The sequence below is a fragment of the Thermobia domestica genome, chromosome 3, assembly GCF_964235325.1.
Source record: "Thermobia domestica chromosome 3, izTheDome1.hap1.1, whole genome shotgun sequence".
NCBI lineage: Eukaryota > Metazoa > Arthropoda > Insecta > Zygentoma > Lepismatidae > Thermobia > Thermobia domestica.
The window spans coordinates 242,102,292-242,128,822 of NC_137456.1; the positions used below are offsets into that span (position 1 = coordinate 242,102,292).

The 26,531-nt window shown below is 35.1% G+C and overlaps 1 protein-coding gene across 1 annotated transcript in view; it reads right to left on the minus strand.

Moving 5' to 3' along the window:
• LOC145680996 (uncharacterized) overlaps positions 1-26,531 on the minus strand; it is a 1,339,336-nt gene that overhangs the window by 13,146 nt on the left and 1,299,659 nt on the right. Inside the window, exon 9 of the mRNA XM_081752259.1 lies at positions 20,627-20,686. Within this exon, the coding sequence (XP_081608385.1) occupies positions 20,627-20,686 (60 nt within the window). The remainder of the gene's footprint in view (positions 1-20,626; positions 20,687-26,531) is intronic.

Genomic DNA, 26,531 nt, shown 5'->3' on the forward strand with positions numbered 1-26,531 from the left:
ATCCAGTCTATGATATGTATATTATGAATTATATTCCGATGTTTATACCTAACAGTTCGAAGTCTGTAGATAAGGAAAAGAGATATCAAAAAGATAAGATGTCGACGAAAGGAAAAAAGTAAACAAAATCAGAATAAGGACAGAAACAAAAATGGGAAGAAATTCGTCAGCATATGACACAAAATAGAGCCTTATTGACCAATATTAACCATCAGCGACCATTGTGTTTATATACGTACATTAGCTTCTTTTTATTCTGCATTTTGTTTGAGGCTGCGAAGCTTTCTTTGTAACGTTGATTACATATTTGCCATCGATAAACCAGCGCTTGTTTTGCTTCAGTTGCTTATATACTCACTGTCAGTTGCTTCAGTTACTTATATACTCTGACGTAATGCGATTAATGTATAATAGTTTGACTTATCGAAAAATGTCATTTGTGCGTCTTACTGACATTTTTTTGAACTTCCGAACTATGCTGTGTAGTTGCGGCTCTTGAAAGCAGTCACATCCATAAAAGTTTAAGGGATGAAAGTTCAAACAGCTTCAGAAACTTCTATACGAGAAATAGTGTATTGGTAAGCTTTCGTTCATTAGATTGTAGTAATATGATTTCCCTCAAGATGGTATACATAAGTATAGGAAGACAGTTCTAAAACAACTCTATTCGTCCTTCAAATAACTAGTAGAGCTAAAACAGTCTCAAAAACACTCTCCTAAAAACTTATCATTTCCGGGTTCAACATCACTCCTCACAGAGTAAAAAATGGTAAAGTATTAGCGACACTTTTTCTTTCATTCATTCAGTATCCCCTTTGAAACCAATTGAAATATCTACTACTTCCGAGTTCAATAATTGATACCAATAAAGCAAAAGCGGTTTAACCAACAGAGAGAAATTATAGGTCTATAGATAGAGAAATTCAGCCAGTAGCGTACGTAGAATTTCATCAAATTGGCTTCAAACTCCCAAGTTTGGGAGCTTGTTTAGATAAAGAGAGCCAAAGGTAGGTAAAAAAGAAAAAAAAATAGAAGATTTACAGGAGAAATGATTTGGAGTAAGGGAAGCATAATTGATTTGTGTCTCATTTAAGAATGGAAGAGAAGTATATTTTGTAGAAATGAGAAAAGAGAAATACTGTAGGTAGAGACTTACCGAAAACGCTCATAACGGAATATGAATACAATAATGCAAGTAGTTAGCCATAGCCTAACCTAATATTAACAGAAATTAGCGAAATCGTAATACTTTTAAAAAAGAGAGAGACTGGCTCCCTTCAACTGAACATTGGCCTTATATTATTTCAGAGTTTTTGTGTATATATATCTTAATCAGGGGTACAAATAGATCTGAAAAGGTAGGAGGATGCATGACGTCACGCCGTCTCCCGTGTCTGTTTTTGCCTATTGCAATTTTTTAGGAAGTGGGGGACGCCATAGATGAATTTTTGAAAGTGGGTAACGGCGTCCACCCCTGATCTTAATATGACAAACACTCTTGTTTTTTTTCATAAGAACTTTTCCAAGAGAGGTTTAAATACCGGTAACCCCGTTGCTTACGCCACTAAATTCAGTGAACCCTTTCCCTCAAAAAAAAAAAAAAAAAAAAGGTTCAGACCTTATTCTCTTTGTCCCTATCCCCCTATTGAAATAGAAATTATGAGATTAACTACTGTATTTCCGACTTCAGTCTTGAATCACTATAAAGCTAAAACGGCAACATATAGCGAAAAGTTGGATTTTAACATTAACATTCAGTGTCTTAAGAATTTATTCCATTCCCACCCTTAGAACTCTGCTAACCTTGTCCGTAGTCGATTAAAAAAAAAAAAAAAAAAAAAAAAAGCTGGAAACAGCCGACGAAACAATACCACGGACTTCACAAGCTAAAAAGGATGTGAGAAAACAGGTTGTTTGCCTGTATGTACTGTACAGTACCATTAAAGTTGCTCGTTATGTTATACAGAATTTGAAAAAAAAAAAAAAAAAAAAAAAACTCTCTTTTTGGAAAGTTCCTGCACTCATATCTCCTATAGTTTGAATTAAATCAATTAATGTGAATTTTCTTTGATTAATTTAAATATTGAACTTAGATTCAAAGTTTTAGGATTTCCTATGTGGCCAAAACTTTTTCCGAACAAAACTGTACTGTACAAATGACTTCAGCATAACCTAGTTTGCAGCTTTCCCTTTAGCATACAACTTCTTTACGCTAAGAACTTGACAAAGAATATTTATGTAACTTCTTTACTTCGAAAGATTTTATTAGAGAACATAAACGTGTTGAATTAAAACTCGTCGTTATTTACATTTTATAGATTGCTGATTACAACAAACGAAACATGCGCATAAAAAAATAATCGTTTCGTTTATGTATATATAAATATTTCCAAAATAAACACTTCCCTGGAGATGCTGGTGATATAGCGAACCACAATTGATTACCATTAATAAAGGTGACAGCGCAAGGCAATCAAGATAAATAAAAATAAAAATTAAAAAAAAGAAGCTCGAAATGGTCGTATTATTAAAAATGTATTTCGAGACCATACACTGCCCTGTTCACTCTCGCTGCCTTTCTCTCTCTTTCTGATTTTATCTATTGACTCAAGATAACTTGTGCGTGTGCACATTCTCCATTGAAACTGTCGCGACCATGAAACTTTCACAAGAAAAACAATGTTAACAACAGTAAAACTTTTATTCAAGCTAATCAGTGTACTAAGTACGTAAAAAAAAAAAAAAAAAAAAAAAAAAAAAATAGTGTATTAAGGAAAATGGAAGAAACAAAATAACCAACTATAGGACTACAAGTTACAAATCTGTCTTTGCACACAGATAGTTAACGGGAGGCTTATTTTTAGCACTCTTAGTTCATAGCGGAAGTAAGAAGCAGTACCTATTACTTTCACTATTGCCAACTGCGAAAATAGTATTACTAGTCTATTTACCATTTATTGAAAGAAAAGTTGTAGATTTATTGTTTTTCAGTCATCATCGTTAGGCTAAAAGAGACGTGCTAAATAAAATGGAATTATATATAAATATTTAGTGCAAGGAAAAGTGCGGGCGAGGTAAGGCAAAATCCTGAGAAAACTCACGCATACAATACTGTTCACTATAAACTTTATAAAGTACGATCCACTTTATAAACAATCCGCGACTTTGTCGTGTGAGAAACCTCTCTCTCCTGTTGCTGGTTTTGAAATTCATATATTCTACTTTTGAAATAAGCTATTAACTTGCAAACCATAAAAAATATATTATAACAAATCATCAGGATCGGCCCTAGTCAATTTGCCGCCCCGTGCAATGGCATTATTTATCGCCACCTTTTCTCCAGAAAGATCAAATCTTAAAAGCCACGTTTTTAAGTATGTTAGCCCACCATGAACAACGAAGGGGAGGGAAAAGGACCTCGCACTCACAAAGACCTAAACACTACAAATACAATCCATTTGTGTTATATATATATATATATATATATATATATATATATATATATATATATATATATATATATATAATAACAATATATTATGTTGGTGAAAGATAAACACACCTGTAGAGGAAAGATGGTAATCCTTTTCATAGAATTCAGTGGCGAAGAGTACTATGAGGCTCTGAGGCCGGGCCTACCCTATTTTCTACCGTATATTTTGTTTATCTTTGGGTTTCTTATAAAATAAAATCAATACTTCAACATTTCGTTTTTTTTTTTTTTTTTTTTTTTTGTAACAAAATGGGTTGGAAGCACTTGGGGTGTCCTTCCGTCTGAGCCTCACCAGTTCGCTACACAGGCTTACGGAGTGTATTGCTCAGAGAGCGAAGCTATTATCGCTGGAGATTGCACGCATTGTTGGGAAGATGCGAAGGCTTGCCTCTGGGAGTTTAGTTTTAGCATTGAAGACATCTTTCAATGCTAATATGTTATAAATAATACAAAGTAAGAAGTCTCTGTGTAGAATTATGTATTTCTGTTGGTGATAACTTGCTTAATTTAGATATATACTCTCAGGAGTTATTCAGACTAGCTGTTTTTCCCCCTACATGGGGCCTGGTCCATAACATATTGTAGAATATAAATCTGATACATTAAACATACGTATAAATTTACCAAACGCTACCGTACATGATAAAATAATTATATTTGTATGTAATTCTAGTTGAGTTTTCCATTTCATAGAATCATTGGGGTATTTACAATTTTGTTTCGGGGGGCTTTGCTTGTTTCGGGAGGGACATTCCTGGAAATGTGAAAATTCTGTAATATATATAAAACAACTAAAAAGTTGCAATAAAATATTGTTGAGTGCTTAAGCCCGGAAGCCACCCCCTTAAATACGCCACTCCATAGAATACAATATTAAATATCTTGCGTTGATTCAAATAAAGTTCCTTCTGAGCATTAACATTTCTAGTGAAGTCATTATCACGTGATGCATTAATTAAATGCAGTACTGTACTTATCTTAAAGTGAGAGTTGCAAATAAGAAAGACTTATCCAAGAAATTTGACAGCTAACTGTAAGAATGTACTTTCTTTTTCTCTCCCTCCATTCTCAAGTATGCAGGAAATGAAAACAGCAACTGAGGAGGAAATTCCCCTCATCCGCACTGCAAGTCTCAGACAGAAGAAAGTATGAACTACCGTAAAATGGGGCTACTTTGACAGGTTTTGGACTAGTTTAGATGTGTACACGGGACACTTTCTGCAACCAATGAATGATACTATTCTCATCATAACAATAGGTATCTAGGCTATCACATCCACTACTTAACCTAAGTCTCTACAAATAAGTTTTGGCGGGAAGAAATTAAGAAATACCGGTCAAAGTAGCCCCGAGGGTGGGGCTACTTTGACATCTTATGTATTTTCTGCATAAGGTCAAAGTTACTCAACGTATGGAGTTATTTTGACATGGAATGTATGTAAAGTGTATAAAACACTGTTTTGGTCATGTGTAAAGTACGGTATGCTGTATACTTGATAAGCACGAAATCTTTATTTTGTTGTGGTACATACATCATTATACACCACTATACAAGTTTTTCTAAAGCTTTACTTTTAACATCTTTTACTTTGAACATACACGGTGCTTTACCTTACATTGTTACTTTATTTTTACTCTACTTTATTTTTTTTTACTTTACTTTACTTTTAACATAATTACATATGTACCGGTATGTTATCTTTACATATAACAATGGAAAGAAAAACCTTAGTCGTCAACATCACAGTCGTAACAAGCATATTGAGGATTTTTTGATCCACCATTACAAAACCCATACACCCATTTTTTGCACAGGACACACTGAATCCACTCTCTATATCGTCAGAGTGCGAATTAGATTATTCATTTTTGGGGGGAATAAACAGTGGCGGATCTAGAAGTCCTTATATTATATATTGGGGGACAGGAAGGATATTGAGAGGGGGTAGAAATACAATGGGAGAAATCCCTCATCCCCTCCGGCAATTCGCACCGTGGACACCATATCAGCCTTTATCTATGAAAGTATATGCAACAATTCTCACAGGAAGCACGAATTGCTCATCTGTCAAAGTAGCCCCGTTTTACGGTACACTTCAAAATATTTGTAGTGGAGCTAAATGGAGTGGAGGAATATTCCATTAATATATATTGCGTGTTTTCCTGATGTACTATTGTCGAATAATAATAATGATAATAATAATCATAATAATAATAATAATTAATAATAGACTACTTTCCGTCTTCTTTCCTTATATATTCATTCTTTCTTGTTAAATTAAACAACAACAAAAACTACTATAAAATACATGTAGGGCTACATAAATTCAACTCTAAACAGCGTTAGAAATACAGCTAAGAAAGTTCTTTAAAATAAATAGATTTGGTAGTTTTTGTTTGTTTGTTTGTTTAACTCAATAAGGAAAATAGATTTCTGACTATTATTTTTAGCATTTTATGATACATTAAATGTTATTTGTGTTATTAGTTTGTTGGGCCTACCCTACGTGTAGGATTACGCTTCGTCACTGATAGAATTCAATATCGAGCTTCAATCTCAATATATCAGTTTGCAATTCCAGTGCAATTAGCTCTTTTATCTTTATTTCTTGATTTTCCTTGTACATTTGTTAAATAAAAAAAAAATGGTTTGCACCTTCAATGATAAGGAACTTGTTTTTGACAAAGATAAGACTAGTTTTTACATCAAAATTATGATAACTAACTAAATAGAACAGGTGTTTGCTACTGTTTAAGGACTGAGTTCTTATATTTCACAGCCATCGAGCACTTTATGCTGGGATTTGTTTAACCATTTGCTTTAGCACTGTCCATATGACATTAAACTAATGCGAATTAAACATTATTTATAAATGTAGTATTCAAATAGGTCAGCTTAGTAAATTTAAGTTTCATTAGCAAGAAATCTGTTTCCAACAAAAAATATTTACTTTGAATAGGCCTAATATAGTTATCACAGATTTTGCTGCCCCGTGCAAATGCACGTGTTATACATATGGTAGAGACGATCCTGTAAATCATGCAGTGGTAAAATTCTCGCTGCAATAATAATAATAATAATAATAATAATAATAATAATAATAATAATAATAATAATAATAATAATAATAAACTGCGTGACCTTTGGAATGCTTGTTATAAGGAGTTGAATGTTTTCTTATTTTTTAAATGAAGAATTGCAGGTTTAATGCTCAGCAGCTGACACTTTGAGTTTACAGTATATAAAATTTAATTCTTCATAATATGTAACTGATTTATTACGCGAACTTCTAAGGCTAGTTAAAATTACTAAATCCAGTGTCTGTAATTATCCCTGTGTAACTCCATTTGCGGATCAACTCTCCTTGGCGCGACAGTCGCTCAATAGATTTGCTGAACATTGCATATTATTATTATTATTATTATTATTATTATTATTATTATTATTATTATTATTATTATTATTATTATTATTATTATTATTATTATTATTATTATTAAGTATACTGCCTGTTGCAGGTCCTGGGACTAATGATTTTTTTTTCTTTCTAGGTTCGGATCTGGAAATGTTTCTTCCACGTTTGTCGATCTTTCGTTTCCTTTTTCAACTCCCAATGTTTTCTTTTATTTTTCAAATCATCGGTAAGTTGTGTTCTTCTTGGTTTCGTTATCGTCAAAGTAATGAAATTATTATTCATTCATTGTAGTATACGTTTCTCAAGCACTGGTAATGTACTTGCTGTATGTCAGCTGACAGACAGACAAGCCCCACATGTTCTATATACAGTATATGTACACTTAAGTACTGTACATGTAACAAACATATAAGCTGTTAACATGCAACACGGATGTGATTTAAATAAAGTGAGACACGAAATCTCTTGTAGAGTCAAGGCTGCCAGAATCTGGCTGACATCAGTGTTCATTTAAAAAGTTGCATGTACGAGCTACTTATTTTTTCCCCCCACAAGGCCAATTACAGCAATAGAACATAATGCAATTATGAAATATAATAATAATAATAACGGAGAGATTTCATACCTAAACGTAAGAGATGGGTTATCACAATGAACTTCTTGATTAGTAAACGTTTCAAGATTTTTTTGTGATAAATATTTTCGTGGGCTGATGTTTAAAAGCAAGATAATTTTATGGTTAATGGGTTTTCGGAAGGGGGAAGTGGTTCTTGCATTTCAGCTAAAGGCCAATCATTATACTTGCTTGCTATTTTATGGATTCCTTACCTACTCCAATAAACAACTATTGTTTGCGTGCTTTCTTGTAAGTTTAACCTTTCAAACTGAGTATAACCCCTCTTTCGTGAGCTTACGAAGTGATCCTTAAATTCGATTACCGAGTGAAAACCATAATCAATTTCAATCACACAATTATTTTGGAACGAAATATTTTAGTACTCGATAGTGTCGATATTTTTTAAGCCAAGGCTAAACACCTGTCCTGGTTTCTTCCCAAGTATCTTAGATTTTTTTTCCTTTAGTCTCCACGGCAAATCCCTCCTGGGTTTGTTCAAAATTAAAAACATTAGACTTTAATTATATAACTGTATGATGTTAAACAGTAACACTAGCAGAATTTCATCAAGCTCGGTTGAAGCTCCCGAGGTTATATAGGCTGTTCCAAATAGCGGACCTCGAATTTGATTTTTTTTTTTTAAGATGGATGTTAAAGCTTCATAAAACGGTTTTATTTTACATATCCGTAATTAATAACAGCTTCGATTTACGTACAAAACTCATTCTCAGGTATATGCCCACCTCCTCATTTAAACGCTCCACAAGATTATTGATAGTCCTCGGGCTGCGGTAGCTCAGTGGTAGAGCGTTCACCTTTGGTGCATGGGGTCCCTGGTTCAATTCCAGCTCGCGCCAAGTGAACTTTGTGGTGGACAAACACCTTGTGCTTGGATTTCCTAGGGTTCTCCCATTTCCTCCCACTTTCTTCATTTCACCATCTCATTCATCTCTCATCATCACTGTCTTCTTCAGTCTAGCCGGCATAACCGTGGCACGTAAAACTCAAAGATTTCATTGATAATCCTTTGGCAGATATATGTTCCGATGTCTTCAATGGCACGTATGACTTCAGCCTTCAATACTAAAAGAATGCGTGGTTTGTTGAGAAGATATTACAGCCTTATAAGAAGATATTACAGGGTGTGCTATCACATAAACTTGCCGACCTCAGATAAAGTGCCTTTACTATAAGAACACGCTACTCAATAATAAACTGTTTCATAATTGAGAACCAAAATTAACGTGAAAAACCAATTAAAACTACGTTAATGGGAGTGACAACAGACAATAGTCTCAGAACTTCTAAGCAAAGAATTGTATTCGATTCAACTTCGACATCCTACATGGGACACTTTTATTATGCCACCTTTCATTAATTAAGGTGGCCACCTTTCATTAATTAATTAAGTGTTGTAAAAATACAAACAGAAAAAAAAAAACAATGCTGTACCGCAAGTTTCTTATATCAGTCATAAACCCAACACGTTGGTTCGGACCCCACTTTAAACAGTAGGTTCTGTCTTGGTGTCGAAAAGGGATGATAAACTTCGATAAATCAATTAATTGTTTAAATTATCCAATTGCAACTTGCAAATGTTTGGTGCAAACAGGCACGTAGCCAAGGGGGAGTCCCGGAGGTCCAGACCTTCCCCCCTTCGAGATCAGATATGAAAAAGGAAGGAAGGATAAAACAAGAAGGAATGACAAAAGAAGAATCAGCGTAAAAATTTAAGAAAGAAAAAAAACTACAGCAAGCTTTCGGTTACTCTTTCTTATGAGGAGATTTGTATTACTTCCAATACACGGTGGCGAATAAGCGGGAATTCTGGAAAAGTGAGGGAATTTGAAATTTATAGAAAAGTTACATAATTCTCAGAATGTCTGCTACTAGTCAGGAAAATTTCAAGCTTTCGAAAGCACAGTGCCGTTCTGTAATAATGTGGATATTTTTTATCATAATTTTTCGTCATCGCTTCTCTGCAGTATCAAACATGTTATTTCAGAAACAGTTTTCTACTGCTCCTTTAACCTGTCATTTGGGACAGACAATGAAAACAAAAAAGTTACGTAGAAAGAGATTCTGTTAATATTTGATTCAATAGAGAAAGGAATGCAGATGTAAAATATTTTACAAGACATTATTGAATATGTACTTTTTATAATAGTTGAGGTCATAATGAAAGGAAAATTGTTATATTTGAATGAACAATGGAAGAAACGTATATGTTGCCAGGAAAATAGTTTAGATTGTTAGAGCTCCTGGGGTGACAACCACAGTATTTCATGTCAAACCCCCCCCCCTCCGCCATTACGAAATTCTGGCTAAACGAACCAATATATGTTGCCAGTAAAATAGTTCTGAATGATCGAGCCCCTGGTGTGATGACTACAGGATTTCATATCACGGACCCCCTTCCCCCTTACGAAATCCTGGCTACGTGCCTGGTGCAAAGCATTAGGAGGCAGAAGGAATATATAAACTCTGGCAAAGGCCGGAAAGGAAATGATTCGAAACTTACATTTATGAATGAATCTATGCTGGTAGTTGAAGTGGACAGTATTGTAAATAACCTCTGATACCTCGAGTGTGTGAAGTTTATTCTCACCAATATTTCCTTTTAAGGTTTAACAAACAATCTTATATTTAAGGTTTAGCTGATGCCAAACAACAATACTCTAGACTTTGGTTGAACTGATGCCAAACAGCAACAATATTCTAGGTTTTCGTTAAACTGATATCAAACAACAACAATACTCTATGCTTTGGTTTAACTGATGTCAAACAACAACAATACTCTAGACTTTGGTTAAACTGATGTCAAACAACAACAATACTCTAGACTTTGGTTAAACTGATGTCAAACAACAACAATATTCTAGTTTTTGGTTAAACTAATGTCAAACAACAACAATACCCTAGGCTTTGGTTCAACTGGTATCAAACAACAACAATATTCTATGTTTTAGTTCAACTGGTGTCAAATAATAAGAATACTCTGTGTCTTGGTTAAACTGATGTCAAACAACAACAATACTTTATGCTTTGGTTAAACTGATGTCGAACAACAACAATACTCTAGACTTTGGTTAAACTGATGTCAAACAACAATAATATTCTAGTTTTTGGTTAAACTAATGTCAAACAATAACAATACCCTAGGCTTTGGTTCAACTGGTATCAAACAACAACGATATTCTATGTTTTAGTTCAACTGGTGTCAAACAACAACAATACCCTAGGGTTTGGTTCAACTGATTCCAAACAACAACAATACTCTAGGCTTTATATATCCTCTCATACCCCATATTTTTAAGGTTTAACAAAAAAAAACTTTGATCTCAGAAACATTTTTAGCTCAATAAAAATTTATAATATCTAGAGAACTCTTATCCTTAAAAATACTAACAAAACCTACTGTATTTTCATGTATGGGGTATGGATAGCCAACGTTATATTCACTGTAAGCTATGAACATTGTTAACGAATGGACTTCATTAACAAACTCAGCCAAGACAATCGCTCTTACTGCCTATTGTAGAAAAAATGTTTTTAAAAAATCGCTTTCGTTCAAAAATTATCGTGAAATGAAATCTTTGAGTTTTACGTCCCATGGTTATGCCAGTTAGGCTAAAGGAGACGGTGATTATGAGAGATGAGTGAAATGAAGAAAGTGGGAGGAAACGGGAGAACCCCTAGAAAACCCACGAGCACGGTGTTTGTCCACCACAAAGTTCACTTGGCGGAGGCTGGGATCGAACCCGGGACCCCAAGCACCAGAGGTGAACGCTCTACCACTGAGCCACCGCGCTCCCCAAAAATTATCGTGTGAAGTAACGTACGTACATACTAATATTATTATCTTATAGTTCGCACTAGCGTGATTCTAATATAATGTGTAGGTAAGATGGAGTAATGCTATGTTACTCCAGGTTTTACATTTTAGAAAAGAAAAAAAATAAACAAATATAGTATTCTGAAGGGTAAACTGAGCAGTCAAGACTTCAATGTCCCATCCCGTGTCCTAGTTTCTTGTATCATAAATATGTATGAGTTGTATTTATTAACATCGTTGAACTTCAAAGAGAAATAGCGAGCAGATCTTTTGTAAGCCTCTTGAATTCTGTAATTTCTTTCCATAAACGTTTTCGTAATGTAATGTCAAATACCCATTACATGAATATTGCACATTTTATCGATGAAGTCTCTCTCTTTTTTTTTTTTTTTTTTATTTACTGGTTTTGGGTCAGCATTTATACAAAAACACAATTTGATAGTAAAATAGAGGTTAAAAAGGAAAATAAAATCTACTTAGCCTATTCATTTCATGGTCCTTTTAACTATGTCGTAACAATATATCTTTATGTGAAATCTTAATTTTATTGTAAAACTGAAACTAAATATGTTTGGTTTCCACTGATTACTGTTCTAGCGTGTTAAATGGAATTTAGAATAAATCACAACTCCGTACTACTGTTGACCTCTTACTTTAAAAATGTATTAACATAAAGTTTTTGATGTAGAGATTTATTGTTTTTGAAGTTTGTAACAGTATTTATATTAAGTTAAATATCCTTTGGCACAATATATGAGTATTATAACCCTATCCGAAGTAATTGTAATACTTTTTATAAAAAACCTCTTCTATTTAATAATGAACATAACAGTTTATATACTTATACATACATACATATATTAGAGTTCTTGTTCTTTTGTTTCTTCCAAGTTTTCTTGGGTCTCACTTCCTAAAATGGTTCCATATCAGACCAAAGTAACCCATGAGAAAATTTGGTTTATTTTAATAATATTAAAATAACCGAAGTGACCTCAAGTTTTGAATGCATTTACAAAATATAAGACAAAGGTCGTTTGTAACTTTGTAAAGACAATTGTAAGGTGATAAACAGGCTTAAATGATTAGAGATAAATTAGAAACAACGCCAGAGTGTGTGTGCTGTGAAAAGCTACACAAAACCATGTCAAATAATCCACATCTCATTAATTGTAAAGCTGAATCCAACATGGCAAACTTCAAAATGAACGCTTTGATGATACTATACAGCAGTGGCGTATTTAGAGGGGGGGCTTCAGAGCTTAATCCCCCGAAATCTTACTTACTATAGTAAAGTATATGAAATATCTTGCTAAATTTTCACATTTTTAGGCAAAGCGCCCCCCGAAAGTTAGCAAAGCCCCCCCCCCCGAAACAAAATCGTAAATACTCCACTGCTATACAGTAAGAGATGTTGTTCTACCTCCGTTAATCATTTAAAATAATTAGATGTGTATTTCAGTTTTTTTTTTTTAATTGATTTAGAAAAGATGAAAAGGGTATGAGAAGAAGGGGTGGGACTACAATTATTGTAATAGGTAGGGCGGATTAAGGCTTTTGGGGCCCTAGTGCCGACTATTTCAAGTGGGCCCTATGTTACGAATAATAACAAACAGAATTTTCAAGGAAAAAGGAATAATTTTTACAGACAAAATAGACTAAATCAGAATCACAATCAAAGAGGGAGTTTTAGAGATCGATTTCGTGGTAATTTTAGAAATTTCGAGGTCAGACGAGAAATCAATTTTATCCTAGAGGAAATTTTCATAACTATCAGTTTCAAATAGCTATGTATTGAAAAAATTATCAACAGTTTCAGAATTAGGTACAAACACATCCCATTTGCTCTTTTTGTGGTCATAGTTTTCACATAGAAGATGCACGTTTGTTGAGTAAATAGTCTTTAAACGCATAATGTCTGGGAAGTACATTTACAGATAACACTGTATTAGAAAATAAGGGTCATGTAAAATCGTCCATTACTACACGAAATAATACGATCTTAATGCCATTATTGATTGAAGATAAGAATGCCGATGCTGTATTATATTCTACTTCGCAGATATCAATAATTAGAGAGGATTTAGTTTCACCTAAGGTTAAGACATTGAATATCGACAGAAATTCAATATCAAAAGAAATTACTTAGAATTCTCTTTTGATAAACAAGATAACAATAACAAGATAAACTGATGAACTGGACAGGGGGCTTACCAATTAATGAATCATGGCAAGGAAGTTTGAATAACATAGAGAAAAAAAAAATAAAAATAAAAATAAAAAATAAAAATAAAAGGCCCTTATAAGAACCAAAAATGAAGGAAGTGATTAATTGGAAAGTGAACACGAAGACTTACAGGATTGGCTGAAGGCCTCGATAAATAAGAAAAATAAATAAATAAAAATAAAAAAAGTACAACAACGACTCTATATATGACTATTAAAAGAATTTAAAATTTTTTTATAACAATGACTATATATATGACGGTTAAAGAATTTAAACTCTGTTATAACAACATTTATATATATGTCTGTATTTTCATTAATTTCGATCGTGTCTGAAGAAGGATATGCTAGATATCCGAAACAGTTACAAATTATAATTTAAAATAAAAAGTTTTAAGCTTTGGTCAGTGTCTCTTTTGTTAAAACAATTGTACGTTTCAAAATTAATGGGAGAACATTTCATAATGTTTTCCGCGTGTTATTTTTCCCAAGACATGTTGTTAGGGAATAACTTTTTAGTACCTCAGGGAGCCTAAATTGATTTGAATAAGAATGTTTTGTTGTTAAGGAGATTTGGAAAACCGCCTAGATTTGCTTTAAGAAATGGCAGAGATATTTCAAAGGAATTGTCAAAGCTGTTTTTTTGGAAGAGGCCTAAAATAGCTCAGTCCTTCACAAAATAAGTATCATGAAGACGCTGGTGGAAGAAGACTTAACTCTAGCGATACCGCGAGCGGGAAAAAAATAGCATGGGAAAAAAATTAGCATATTGAAGCCTATAATGTTAATATAATAAGTTGATTGCTATATTTTAGTATTAAACAGAGAGAATTTTGGGGGCCCCTGAGCCTGGGCTCCATTGGCTCCACCCTTAATCTGCCCCTGATAATAGAAGTCCATACATAAATTTTGGTATTTGAATTTCATTTAAAATAATACAAACCTTTTTCGATATTTGAGCTAGAAGGGAAGAAAATGGGGTGAACAGGGAAGTAGGAACGGGATTACAATTATTATAATAAGATGAGTTGATTTTGAGTTTAACGTCCCTTTTCAGCAGCGAGGCTATATGAGACATGGACCTACTGATTAACGTGGAATCCAAACCACATGAGCTCCCGCCGAGAATCGAACCCGGACCTCCCATTGGAAGAAAGAGGGGTGGGCAGAGATGGAGTAGGTCAGTGGTTCGTGGGTCAGTGGGTCGTAGGTAAACAGGATGTCATTAACTGCGACCCACTACCAAGGTGACCAGACGTCCTGTTTTAGCCGGGACAGTCCCTTATTTTCAACCGTTGTCCCTTTTTTTTCTGATTCTCAAACGGGACGCCTAAATGTCCCGTTTTTAAGCAAACATGACCCAGGTGTCCCATAATTATTATTCAAAATATAAATGGTCAATGCTAATTCTACACTCTTCCGTACCAACACTCATTGGGAAGGTTCAGCCGTACCTAGAACTTCTGAACATTCAAATGAGAATTGAGTGTTCTGTGGTTCAAGTGGGAATTGAGTGAGAAATCTGAGTGTTGAAGTAGTTAAAAGTATTTTTGGGTAGTACTTAAGTTAGAAAGGCTGTGTTATCATTCTTACTTGTGTATTTTGTAAATTGAAAACACTGCTGAGTCCCAAAATGCAATGTGGAAGCCCCCCGTCGCCGATTCGTATGCTTCCCGTTTTTGAAAGTAAAAGTTCTGGTCACCTTGCCCACTACCCACCATGAATCACTCTGACGCACCGACTCACTTTGCTCAGTGCATTGTAGACAGCATCCTCTAAAACACTGGTGAATTTGTTTACATTTTGCTTTCAAGGCTTCTAGTTTTGCTCCTTTTGCATTTGTTTGTATTTACTTATATGGGATTAGTATGTCTAAGTGAAAAAAGAATTTCAGGCACTTTTGGATATTGATATCTAATTGTATACCCCTAACAATAGGAATAGGACTTACTACTTAGCTTTCGAGACACATCTTTTGCGTTTTTAAAGGAGCTGACTACTGAATATTTTTTTTTCAACAAGGAACTGTATATGATAATTAAATTGAAATTCATCGTAATCTGGCCCATGACAAATACTTTACCATTTTATATCGTAAAGGCCAGATCCACAGGCATTGTAATAGAGCGGTGATTGAGTGACTGGCCTTAGAAATCCAAACTCCGATTAGTGATAAGCACCAGACTGTGTCACGTGATCAGGTCAAAAGTCACGTTGCGTGCTAAATCGAGTCTGGAAATTCCCAATCAAGGTGTGATATAGCCTATTTCAAGCATGACATAGTGAAATAACTTGACGTTTGACAATGTTCTATCCACATTTCCCTTACGTGCTATACATTGTTTTTAAACTCTTCATTATGTCTTTGCAATAATCTTTCAATTAGCCATCTCATTATTATTATATGTCTGTTTTTGAGATATGTGGACGTGGATGACCATTATTTTCACGGATTTTTCATCGACTTTACTATTAATGTTTCGTGATTTTTTTAAAACTATGCTTCACCCATGTTAGAACAATTTCTGTTTTGGATGTAGAATCTACGAAGTCTGTTCTATACATAAGTTGATTTTCAGCCATCTGCCTTTTTAGTTATTTGAGAAAAAGTGTAAGAATTATTTGTTTTAATTGATTTTCCATCGACAATAATGTTATTTTTTTTTTACTATGTTCCGTTAAATCGTAGGACAATTGCTTTTTTTGAATGTAGTATCTACATAGTCTGTTCTGTCTAAGCCAGCGTTTCCCAACCCTTTTCAACTTGCGGCACACTACGGGTGTTACTTGGATTCTCGCGGCACACTTATAGATATTATTTGTAAATATAACACACAGTGGTATTTTTTCTGTGATTATTGATTTCCTTGTCACAGAGAAGAAAGCTCTATCACTGGGTTTTCCCCGTGGTAAATCATTATGCTTATTTTTCATTCTAATTTTAAAATAGAAAACAATTGCAATGAAATATTGGACTCAGGGTTTTTTTGTCTGTTTTTAAATACGCTTTCTTTTTAAAAAACTGTATCCAACCTTTTACAAAGAAGTAAGATCACTAAATAACGAACGAACAAACAAATCTCTTTTACTTTTAAAACACAAATGTTGGTAATTTGTCGAAAGGATTGAATGATATTTTAAATTTTCAAGTTACGAAATAGTCTGCAACAATAAAGAAGCAAAAATGGTCATAACAATGATAACAAATACTTTTTTCAGCATTAGAAATGTACAGAACAGTAACCGCTATGAAACTTAAAATTGTAGATACATAGTAGAGGTTCATAGTAATGTGAAATACAAATATACATTTTCCTCCACGTTTTGCAATTCGATTGCTATAAAATTAATAATTTTGTTTCGATTCCTCGCGGCACACCAGCGGCCCATTCACGGCACACCAGTGTGCCGCGGCACACCGGTTGGGAAACGCTGGTCTAAGCTGATTTTCAGCCATTTCCCTCTTTTGATTATTGAGAAAAGTGGAGGAATTGTTTGTTTTTCATTGATTTTCCATTGACTTAATGTTTCATGCTTTTTGACTATATTCCATCCATTTTAGGAAAATTTGCTTTCGGAGCATAGCATTTACATAGTCCCTTTTATATTTAAGCTGAATTCCAGCCATCTTGCTGTTTTGGTTTTTGAAATAAATGGACGAATTATTTGTTTGTTATTTATTTTCTATTGACATTAATGTTATGTTTCGTGCTTTTTGACTGTATTCTATTCATTTTTAGAACAATTTGCTTTTAAAATATAGCATCTACGTAGTCTCTTTTACTCTTAAACTGAATGTCAGCCATCTCCCCTTGGTTTTTGAGATAAGTGGAAGAATTATTTGTTTTTCATTGATATTTTCAATTGATATTAATATTTCGTGCTTTTTTTTCTTCACCGTGTTCCATCTATTTTAGGACAATTTGCTTTTCGAATATAGAATCTACATACAGTAGTCTCTTCTACATTCAAGCTGAATTTCAACCATCTCCCCCCAAAGTCTGTTCACATCGTTGCAACCGGATAGGCCCTTACACAGCGTTGTTTTATTAGAAATGTAAATTCTGTAGTCAGGGCAGAGGAGGGCGTGAATCATAGGTCAGAGTAGATGACGATGGGTTTTGGTGGGTGGTGGGTCAGTGGGGGTCATGGTAAGTGATAGTCGGAGTGAGTCAGATTGGGTCAGAGTGGACCATAGTGAGTAGTGTGTTGTGGTGGATCGTAGGTCACGGTGGATGGTGTTCAGTGGGTCATGGGTCAAGTTTTCATTGATCCACGCAACCTCTGGAGTGGAGATCGCAATTGATATAAAATGTCCACATCTCGGAATCTCTTAAGGTTGGAAATATGAAGTTTGGTATTTGGACTTCTCATTAAAAAAAAATAATCACGTGTTTAAGTGCTTTTAGATGTTTGACCTAGAATGGAAGAAGGGGGGAATACTTCCCTGATTGTGAGATGAGCATTCGAGACGTTCGAATTTTGTGCGAGATTTGTGAGTTCAGACGAATTCTATACGAAAAATGCTGAAGAAAGAACGCAAAATATTGCTGACAGTAACACAGGAGAGCAATTGCTAGTCAGCCTATAAAACAACTAGCACTAAACAGAAAAATAAGAAATCCTTCAATGTTTCCCCAACAAGATCCGGTTGAGAAAAGATTTTATTATTTGCAATTTATAAATAAATTATAAGATGCAGTAACCTTGATAAAACTGCAATCAATACAGGAAAATGAAACTTACTATTTGCAGTAACAAAAGGGAAAAAGAGAATCAATATAAAATACCGTGCAAAAGTAGTTTTCATCTTTATACATATTGTAAAACTGACGTGAGCAAACGTAAGTCAAAGAGATTGACGTGTACCTCCTACGCAGACCTAGTAAATAATGTTGTTTTAAAACAGTCGAAAGAAGGAAAAAAGGGAGAACAGAGGAGGAAATCGATACTTAAAAAGAAGATATGGGCTCTGTTTTTAGCATTCATAGCAATTTGTCTCGTTATCTACGAAAAATTAGTTTTTTTTTTTTTTTTTTTTTTTTTTTTTAATATTCTTACTCGAATTAATGATGTCATGGATTGTATAATGACATGTCAGAAAGAACGCGTGGTGCATGTTAACTTTTAAAAAAAAGAATGCACAGGCAATGTTCATCGCTGGCATGTGTTTGATTTGAAATTAAATCTTAAGTTCATCCTAAGCTCTATAAAATCCTATTATACCTAGGTATGCTACCCTATTATTATAATTATTGTTGTAATCATTATTATTGCAATGCACGGCACTTTGAAGGAATAACATTTTTACATTTTCTTTTTAAAAAATACTATGAATGATGTTTAAGTACCGGTACATAGCTTCTAGATTTTCAAATTATGCAACTCACGCATGCAACTATGTCTATCTATACGAGGAAGGACTCAAAAATAACCGAAATCGTACTCCTGCGCATCGTGTAACTGTCTCTGTCCCATCCGGGAGTGGGATTAAATTAAATTGTGAATACATGTCATTCTTCTGCAGAGTACATCGTTTATCAAGTAAGTGCAACCCCCTCATAATTTGTGTTTGCTTCTCCCCGAAAATTTTTTTTTTCTGGAAGAAAGCCTGATTGGAGGTAGACTTGGAAAAAGAATGATAGTAGGAGTCACTCTCTGAAGTTTGATGCTTTATTTACCAACATCCGATATATTAGAGAAACTCAAAGTGGAAACAATATAGTTACCTTATTATCTTATCAACTCTATCAGGTTGTTTAAAATGTATTGAGCCTTTGACGGTCAAAGTTGAGAAAATAATAATAATTATTATTATTTAAAAATAACATTATCAAACCATATACTAGCCATTTTGTTCGCTGACTTTCTGTCATTTATCTGGCAACATCATAATCTTGGCTAAAAGACTTCTGTGGATTCTAGTCAAAAGAATTGCAACACGTGATTTTCACAGTTTTCGTTTGAAACTAACTTCACACTATTCAGGGAGTTCTACACAAACAGAAACAAATGATAGTCTGACAGTTATACGGTGGATGCATAAAAACCTCCCAGCCAAGTTCGTTCTTTCAATTTCTAACATTTCGTATAGCACACTGGCGGTTTGGAGTCGCCAGTGTGGTATACGACACCCTTTCTGTTGACCAATTTTGGTCGTTCCTTTTGAATTGGTATGTACACTCGCGCTAATTTTTGACAGCACAGGTCTGGGTCTAGCGTTCTTCCCAGGGACAGCAGCTCATGATGTACGATGCCATTCTAATCCCATCAAACTCACAGCATAACCCTTCTGGACGTCGGCATGGGGTTTGCCACAGATTGTGTAACATCTCCTGACTTCGACCACGAACTTTGTCGCATATTGTTGCTATAGGTTACCCATTTTTCATCATTTGTGATCAACCGCTTCAGAAATGGCTCGAGTTCTTTATGTTCCAATACGGATTCGCTGAAAGAAATTCTGTTGAGTAAATGTTTTTGAGTCAGATCATGTGGCAACAAAACGTCGACCTCGGTTTTGTAGTCATCTTTCTTCAAATATATTAAAACTACTTGGTGATGGATCTTTAGGTCATTGGCGATCTCATGACTGCTTACATGCCAATCTTGTTCAACTTTGGCAGAATATCATTTTTGCTGTGATTGGTTACTCTCTGCGAGGGAAATCAAATATCTAGGACGAAAGGGACTGGATCACCTTTCGGCCGTTGCTTTTGATAACATCTCCTTAAATAGCATAAATTTCTTCACTGGCTTTAGCAGCGTTTGCGCCCTCATCAAACTAAAATTGTAAAATATACTACAGTTCTGTGGAAGTTCATTCATGTTCACGGGCCAATACTTTATGCTGATTACGAGAATTCCAATAGTTTTTGCATATGTACTAGCTTCAACTGTTATGTATCAAAGTACATTAGGATTGATCCGCTGCGACTCACATATGCTGAGATTTGGGACACTAACACCATCTCGTGCGCAAAAGGCTCAATACTTTATAGACTACCTGATATATTAAATAATCGTGATGATTATCCACTTACCCATTATCACCATTAAAAGTGGCAGCATTGTCAGGCAAATGAGTATGATTGTCACGAGCACTGCAAAGAAACATAAATGGATGAATCAGGTATATTTTCTATTACTGTATATTATCTATCTTACTGTATCAGCGAAACTAGTATAAATAAACTACGGATAGTCATTTCAATACATCTTTGTAAACAATTCACCAAGTAGGTATAATACTGTATATTCATTCATAAAATACCTGCCACGCCTAGTCGCTAGGCGTCGCGATACATATGTACAAAATGACTATAAATTAAATGGTAAAAAGTAAAATTTTATAAACTAAAAAAAAATACCACTTTCAAAAATCAACTTGCAAAATTTCCTTATAAACTATATTCTTCATTTTCGTGGTGTGTTTTTTTGATTTAGTATTTTCAGATATCTTTTTGATGTGGTATACTGACATCATCATTACAACACCCAGGGGTAAAAGTGGATCTGGAAAGGTAGGGGGACGCTTGACGTCACACCGTCCCCCGTGCCTATCTTTCTCCATTGTAATTTTTTTAGAAAGCGGGGGACGCCACATATATTTCCCGGAAGTGGGGGGACCACGTCCCCCCCGCGTTCTTCTGCACTTTTACCCCTACCAACACCACGTTCACTCAACTCCACGCTCTCACCATTTCGATATCACGCTTGCTCAACCAAACGCTCAAATCAGTAGTCCAACATGACGCACACATTATGATATGAGCTCACTGAGCGTGAGATCTATTGAGCGTGATTTCCGAACTCATGTCCATGTGAACTCATGTGTTCAGAAAGTAGATACCTTTGATTGTGATGGGCAAGCAAGAATATCAATAAGTAGTCCAGGCATGTCAAACTCAATATCTCAAGTGGACCAGTCATCAACACACGTGTAAGCCTTAGAGAACAAAATTATCGATTTTCGTTTTTAAAATTACTGTATATTACAAAAAGAAATCGTATATTCGTTATGCACGTGATAATTTATTTGCACATTCAAAAATGGAAAGAAAAAAAATAGTTTGCGATCTAAAATTACCACATTATTGTGAAGATATGTGTATTTGGACATATGGAAAAGTTTCTTATTTTGAACAATGGGACATTTTATTTTAAAAGAACATCTCAGTCAAAAGCATCATCATTCGTTTCAAATTAAATCACCTATCGACTTGTTTTTCTAAGTTCATTTGCCTTTGCTGTCTGTCATTCATTTCTTACGTTGTAATTTTTCAATTAATAAAATAACAGATTGCTTCCCCGTCCGCATTCCTATCATCACCTTACCTTGGTTAATCTACGAGCATGCACTTTTTCCATCGAAACGCAAATCAGAGTGAATAACCGAGGATATGAACCCGGAAAGAACTCCAGACAAAATGGATTGAGAGACTATCAGAAGGGACAGTCGACATGGAGCGAGAGACGAGTTAGAATGTAGACTGCTAGCTTCATTTGAAATTTACGATTAATAGCCTTGCTCTGTCTTAGAGAGCACCTTTGATTCAACGACGATGTATTGCTTTTTAAGAAGAAGTTTTAAGTTTATCTAAAGTTGCGGACTTCGTGAAGTTGGTTACTTAGTCCGGGTTTCGCCAACTCTTAACCTTGGTTACTGGAACGACCAGCCAGCCAAACAGAGGGATGGACGGACGTCGGCCCATTGGAGGAATCGTGGAGAGGACAACGATCAGACCTGCAAGTAAGTGCGAGTAGATTAACCTATCCCGAAAGTTACTCCCTTCTTGCCCCTTTTCACCCCCTTTTAACATCACAGTCTGTTTCTTTTGTACGTGTTGGATTTCATTTAAATGCAACCCAGGTTAGATCCCGTACCTCATGTTTTGTTAAGTTCTATATTTACAAAATCCTGGGCGCAACTTGTCGGATCTGACATCCCCAAACACGTCAATTATTAACACATCATCTGAGCTCTCAGACCGACAAGGGGCGACTGCAAATGGCGGAGATGTGGTTTTAACTTGTGTGAATGCACACATGTCTGCGACCCTCGATTCACTTTGCATTAATTTGTTTGCCGCCCACCGTTAGAATTTGATGAAATTCTATTTGGTTTACCACCCTCCCTCCACCCTCTCAATTTGTTGTGTTATTTTGTTTTATGGGCTTTTTAGTTACATTATTTAGATATATTTAGAGAAAATGGTGAATACTAGCATTCTGGCACAAGCTCGTCTTACGTCTCTAGATTCTATTGTGCGCCCCACATTTTTTCACGGCAAGTATGGGGAAGACGTCATTCGTTTTTTTGAGTATTTCGAATCTTACTGCGTCATTTATGAGTTCAATGCAGTAAAGAAGCGTCATTTGCTTCCATATCTGTTAAGGGACGGAGCCTTAGCGTGGTTTCTAGCTTTAACTAGGACAGACGAATTTGTGAACTTGTCGTATGTAGACATAAAGAGACGAATGATCACATTATTTGGTGGTTTTGTGGTTAAGCAGGTGACGGAAAACACTATTCGTTCTAGAGATCAAAAAGAAGGAGAACCTATTATGACATATATTTATGAGAAGCTAGATCTCATACTTAGTTTTGATAAAGCCATGCCTATTCAACAACAAATTAATTTCCTTATTGAAGGGTTATTGCCTCAGTATTTTAAGCTTACATGCAACAAATCGTTTCCATCTGTTGATGCGCTATGTGAGTTTTTATTACAAGAACAGTCAGCTGAGTTAATAGTAAATTACAAGACGCTCATTAAATCTAATTCGAAAGAACAAATCTTGCAGTTTAGTACACCGGAATTTATCGCTAAGATAGCTGATGTTTCATTGCGCGATAATTCTCATGTTTCATTTCCTCTCGAAGAACAACGGGAAAAAAAAAGAAATGCTTGCACGTTTGCATTATCATATCTCATCCGCTGGGAAAGAATGCGGTGATCAACAGTCTGTAGATTCTATTCCGTCTCATCAACAGAAATGTAACTCTCTTTTTTTCTTTTTGTTCCTCTGAATGTAAAAGTGCCGAGAATAATAATAATATGCATGATAGAATGGGCTCTGCGACGAATACCTCTGTTATGGTTAAGAACGAACAGAACAAGTGCAAACAGAATCATAGTACGTCTCCCGCGAATAATAAAATACACTGTCCGGCCAAAGCATTAGAGTGCAACATGGCGCAAGTCAGGAGAAGTAATAATTGTAATGTTTTACATAGTGGAAATAGTTCAGGGAATAGTGAAAGACCTGTTTTTAAGACCCACACGATTACTACGCCTATTGTTAGGGATAGGATTCTGCCTTGTATCAAAATTAGTATTGGCAACAAAGAGTATAAAGCGTTGTTGGATTCTGGGAGTCAAATTTCAATTTGTACTAGAGAGCTCCTTCCTCCGAACACTAGACTTGTTAAAAGACGTACTATCATCCGTGGCATCTCGGGTAAAGGACTTGAAACTAACACGTTAGCTGTGCTGAAGTTCAAAATTGACGGCTATTCATTTACGCATACTTTTAGAGTTGTTGACAAATTTGCATCTTCTGTTTTGTTGGGAAATGATTGGTTACTTCCTCAACATGTCACTATTAACCAGGATATTCACGTAGTTCACATAGTTAGGTTTGGGAAGCCTACTGATCACGCTTTACCTGAAAGTCATGCTATAGGCACAGTTTCTGAACAAACAGCGAACCTTATGCAAGCGTATTTCATAACGGCGAAATCTGTTACTTTGCCACCAAATTCCAGTGTTTCAGTACCTGTTAGAAAAATTAATGATTTAGTGGGACTTAAAAATGTTTTGCAACCCAATGAGAAAATCTGTTCTAAAGCCGAAATTTTTGTTAATGAATCTAGAGTGGATCCTGTTAATCCTGTCATTAGAGTAGTCAACCCAACCAACAAAAAGTTGTGTTTAGAGAAAAATCTTCATTTAGGTGAAGCTATTGATATTAGGCCGGGTGCACATTACCCAAATGATACAGATAGTGTTCAAAATCATGGTTTAGCCAGTAAACAAGACAACGATAACTTTCCTGCTGGTTTTGATGTCAAGCGTGTGGACATTAACCCTCAACTTTCGGACGATCAGAAGCAAATGTTTTATTCTGTTATAGAGGAGTATAAGGATTGTTTTTCTTGGTCAGAGGATGATTTTGGAGTGGCCAAGGGCTACGTACATGAAATTAAAATGCTAGATAACGTCCCAGTTCACACAAATCAGTTTCCTATCCCCTTCCACTTAAGAGAAGAAGTTAAAAAACAGATAGATACTTTGCTTAAACAAAAGGTTATTAGGAGGTGCATCTCGAGTTATAACTCGCCTATTCTTCTCGTGAAAAAGAAGTCTGGATCTTATAGATTTTGTTTGGATTGTAGAGCGATCAATTTACACATTGCACCAGACAGTTTTCCTGTACCTTCGATAGAGGACATTCTTTCGCGTCTTAGTAAGTGTCGCTACCTGTGCTGCTCGGACTTGCTCAGTGGTTTTTTTCAAGTGAAAATCGCGGAAGAATACCAACACGTCACTGCCTTTTCAATCCCAGGAGCGGGTTCTTTTTGTTTTACAGCACTTCCTCAGGGCCTTATCATTAGTTCCGCTGGTTTAAACAGATTAGTGAAAATGACATTGGAAGGATTAGAATCTGAACAAATTTTCGGGTACCTTGATGATTTTTTCTGGGGTGGGAATACTTTTGAGGATGTTATCAACCTCACCAAGAAGTTATTTCAACGAATTAGAGAACGTGGTCTTAAACTTGCACCAGAAAAAACGAAATTGGCTTATTTTTCATTAACAGTTTTGGGACACGATATTTCGTACGATGGCTTGCGAATTTCCAAGAAAATAACTGACTCCATTAGTAATTATGAACGTCCGAAGACGAAAAAACATGTGAAAAGTTTTCTAGGATTAGCTAGCTTTGTAAGACGATTCTTACCTAATTTTTCTGAAATTGTGGAGCCTTTGAATTCACTTCTCAGAAAGGATGTACCGTTTAAGTGGACACAAAAACAACAAGATGCTTTTGAGAAAATTAAAGATCTTATCATAAAATCGCCATATTTGATGCATTATAATCCGAAACACCCTGTATACTTGTTCTGTGATGCATCAACTCGCGGTCTGGCTGCCGTGCTCAAACAACCTATATCCTCTCCAGATGACCCAGAGTTAGCACCCATTGCTTATTGTAGCCGTAGCTTAAATAAAAGCGAGAAGTCTAGACACCCTTATGAACTTGAACTTTTGAGTATCATATATGCCTTTAGATCCTTTCGTTATTTTTTACTAGGACGTCACTTTTTTTTGAAAACCGATTGTAAGAGTCTTTTGTTTTTGAAGCAGACGAAAAATGTAGGCAAATTTGCTAGGTGGCTTAGTTTTATTGAACAGTATAACTTTACTGTGACACACATATCTGGGGTATCTAACATAGAAGCCGATGCACTTTCACGTTTTTCTCGTGCCCCCAGGGACATTTCTGATGAGCAACAAAATGAGGAAGACCCTCGAGTATTTTCTTCCACTGTTACAGAGTGTAACAATATGCTAAGTGACGAGCCTTCTCTCAGAGATGAACAAATGAAGGACCCGTTTTATAAGGATATTTTTGATTGGTTAGAAAACAAGGAAAAGAAAAATCCCAAAATTGAAAGACAGGCATTTTATTTCACGGTTAAAGAAGGAATCTTGTATAGAAAACAAAAAACATCTAGTGGTATGAAATTTTTAGTTGCTGTACCTGTTTCATTACGCTATAAAGTTTTTGATGCGGCTCATACTTCTGCCATTGGTTCAAGTCACGGAGGTTTTTCCAAAACATATGATCTTTTAGTGAAATCTGTGTATTTCCCTAATATGAAACAATATATCTATCAGAAATGCAAAGAATGTTTAATTTGCCAGTCCAGCAAAAATA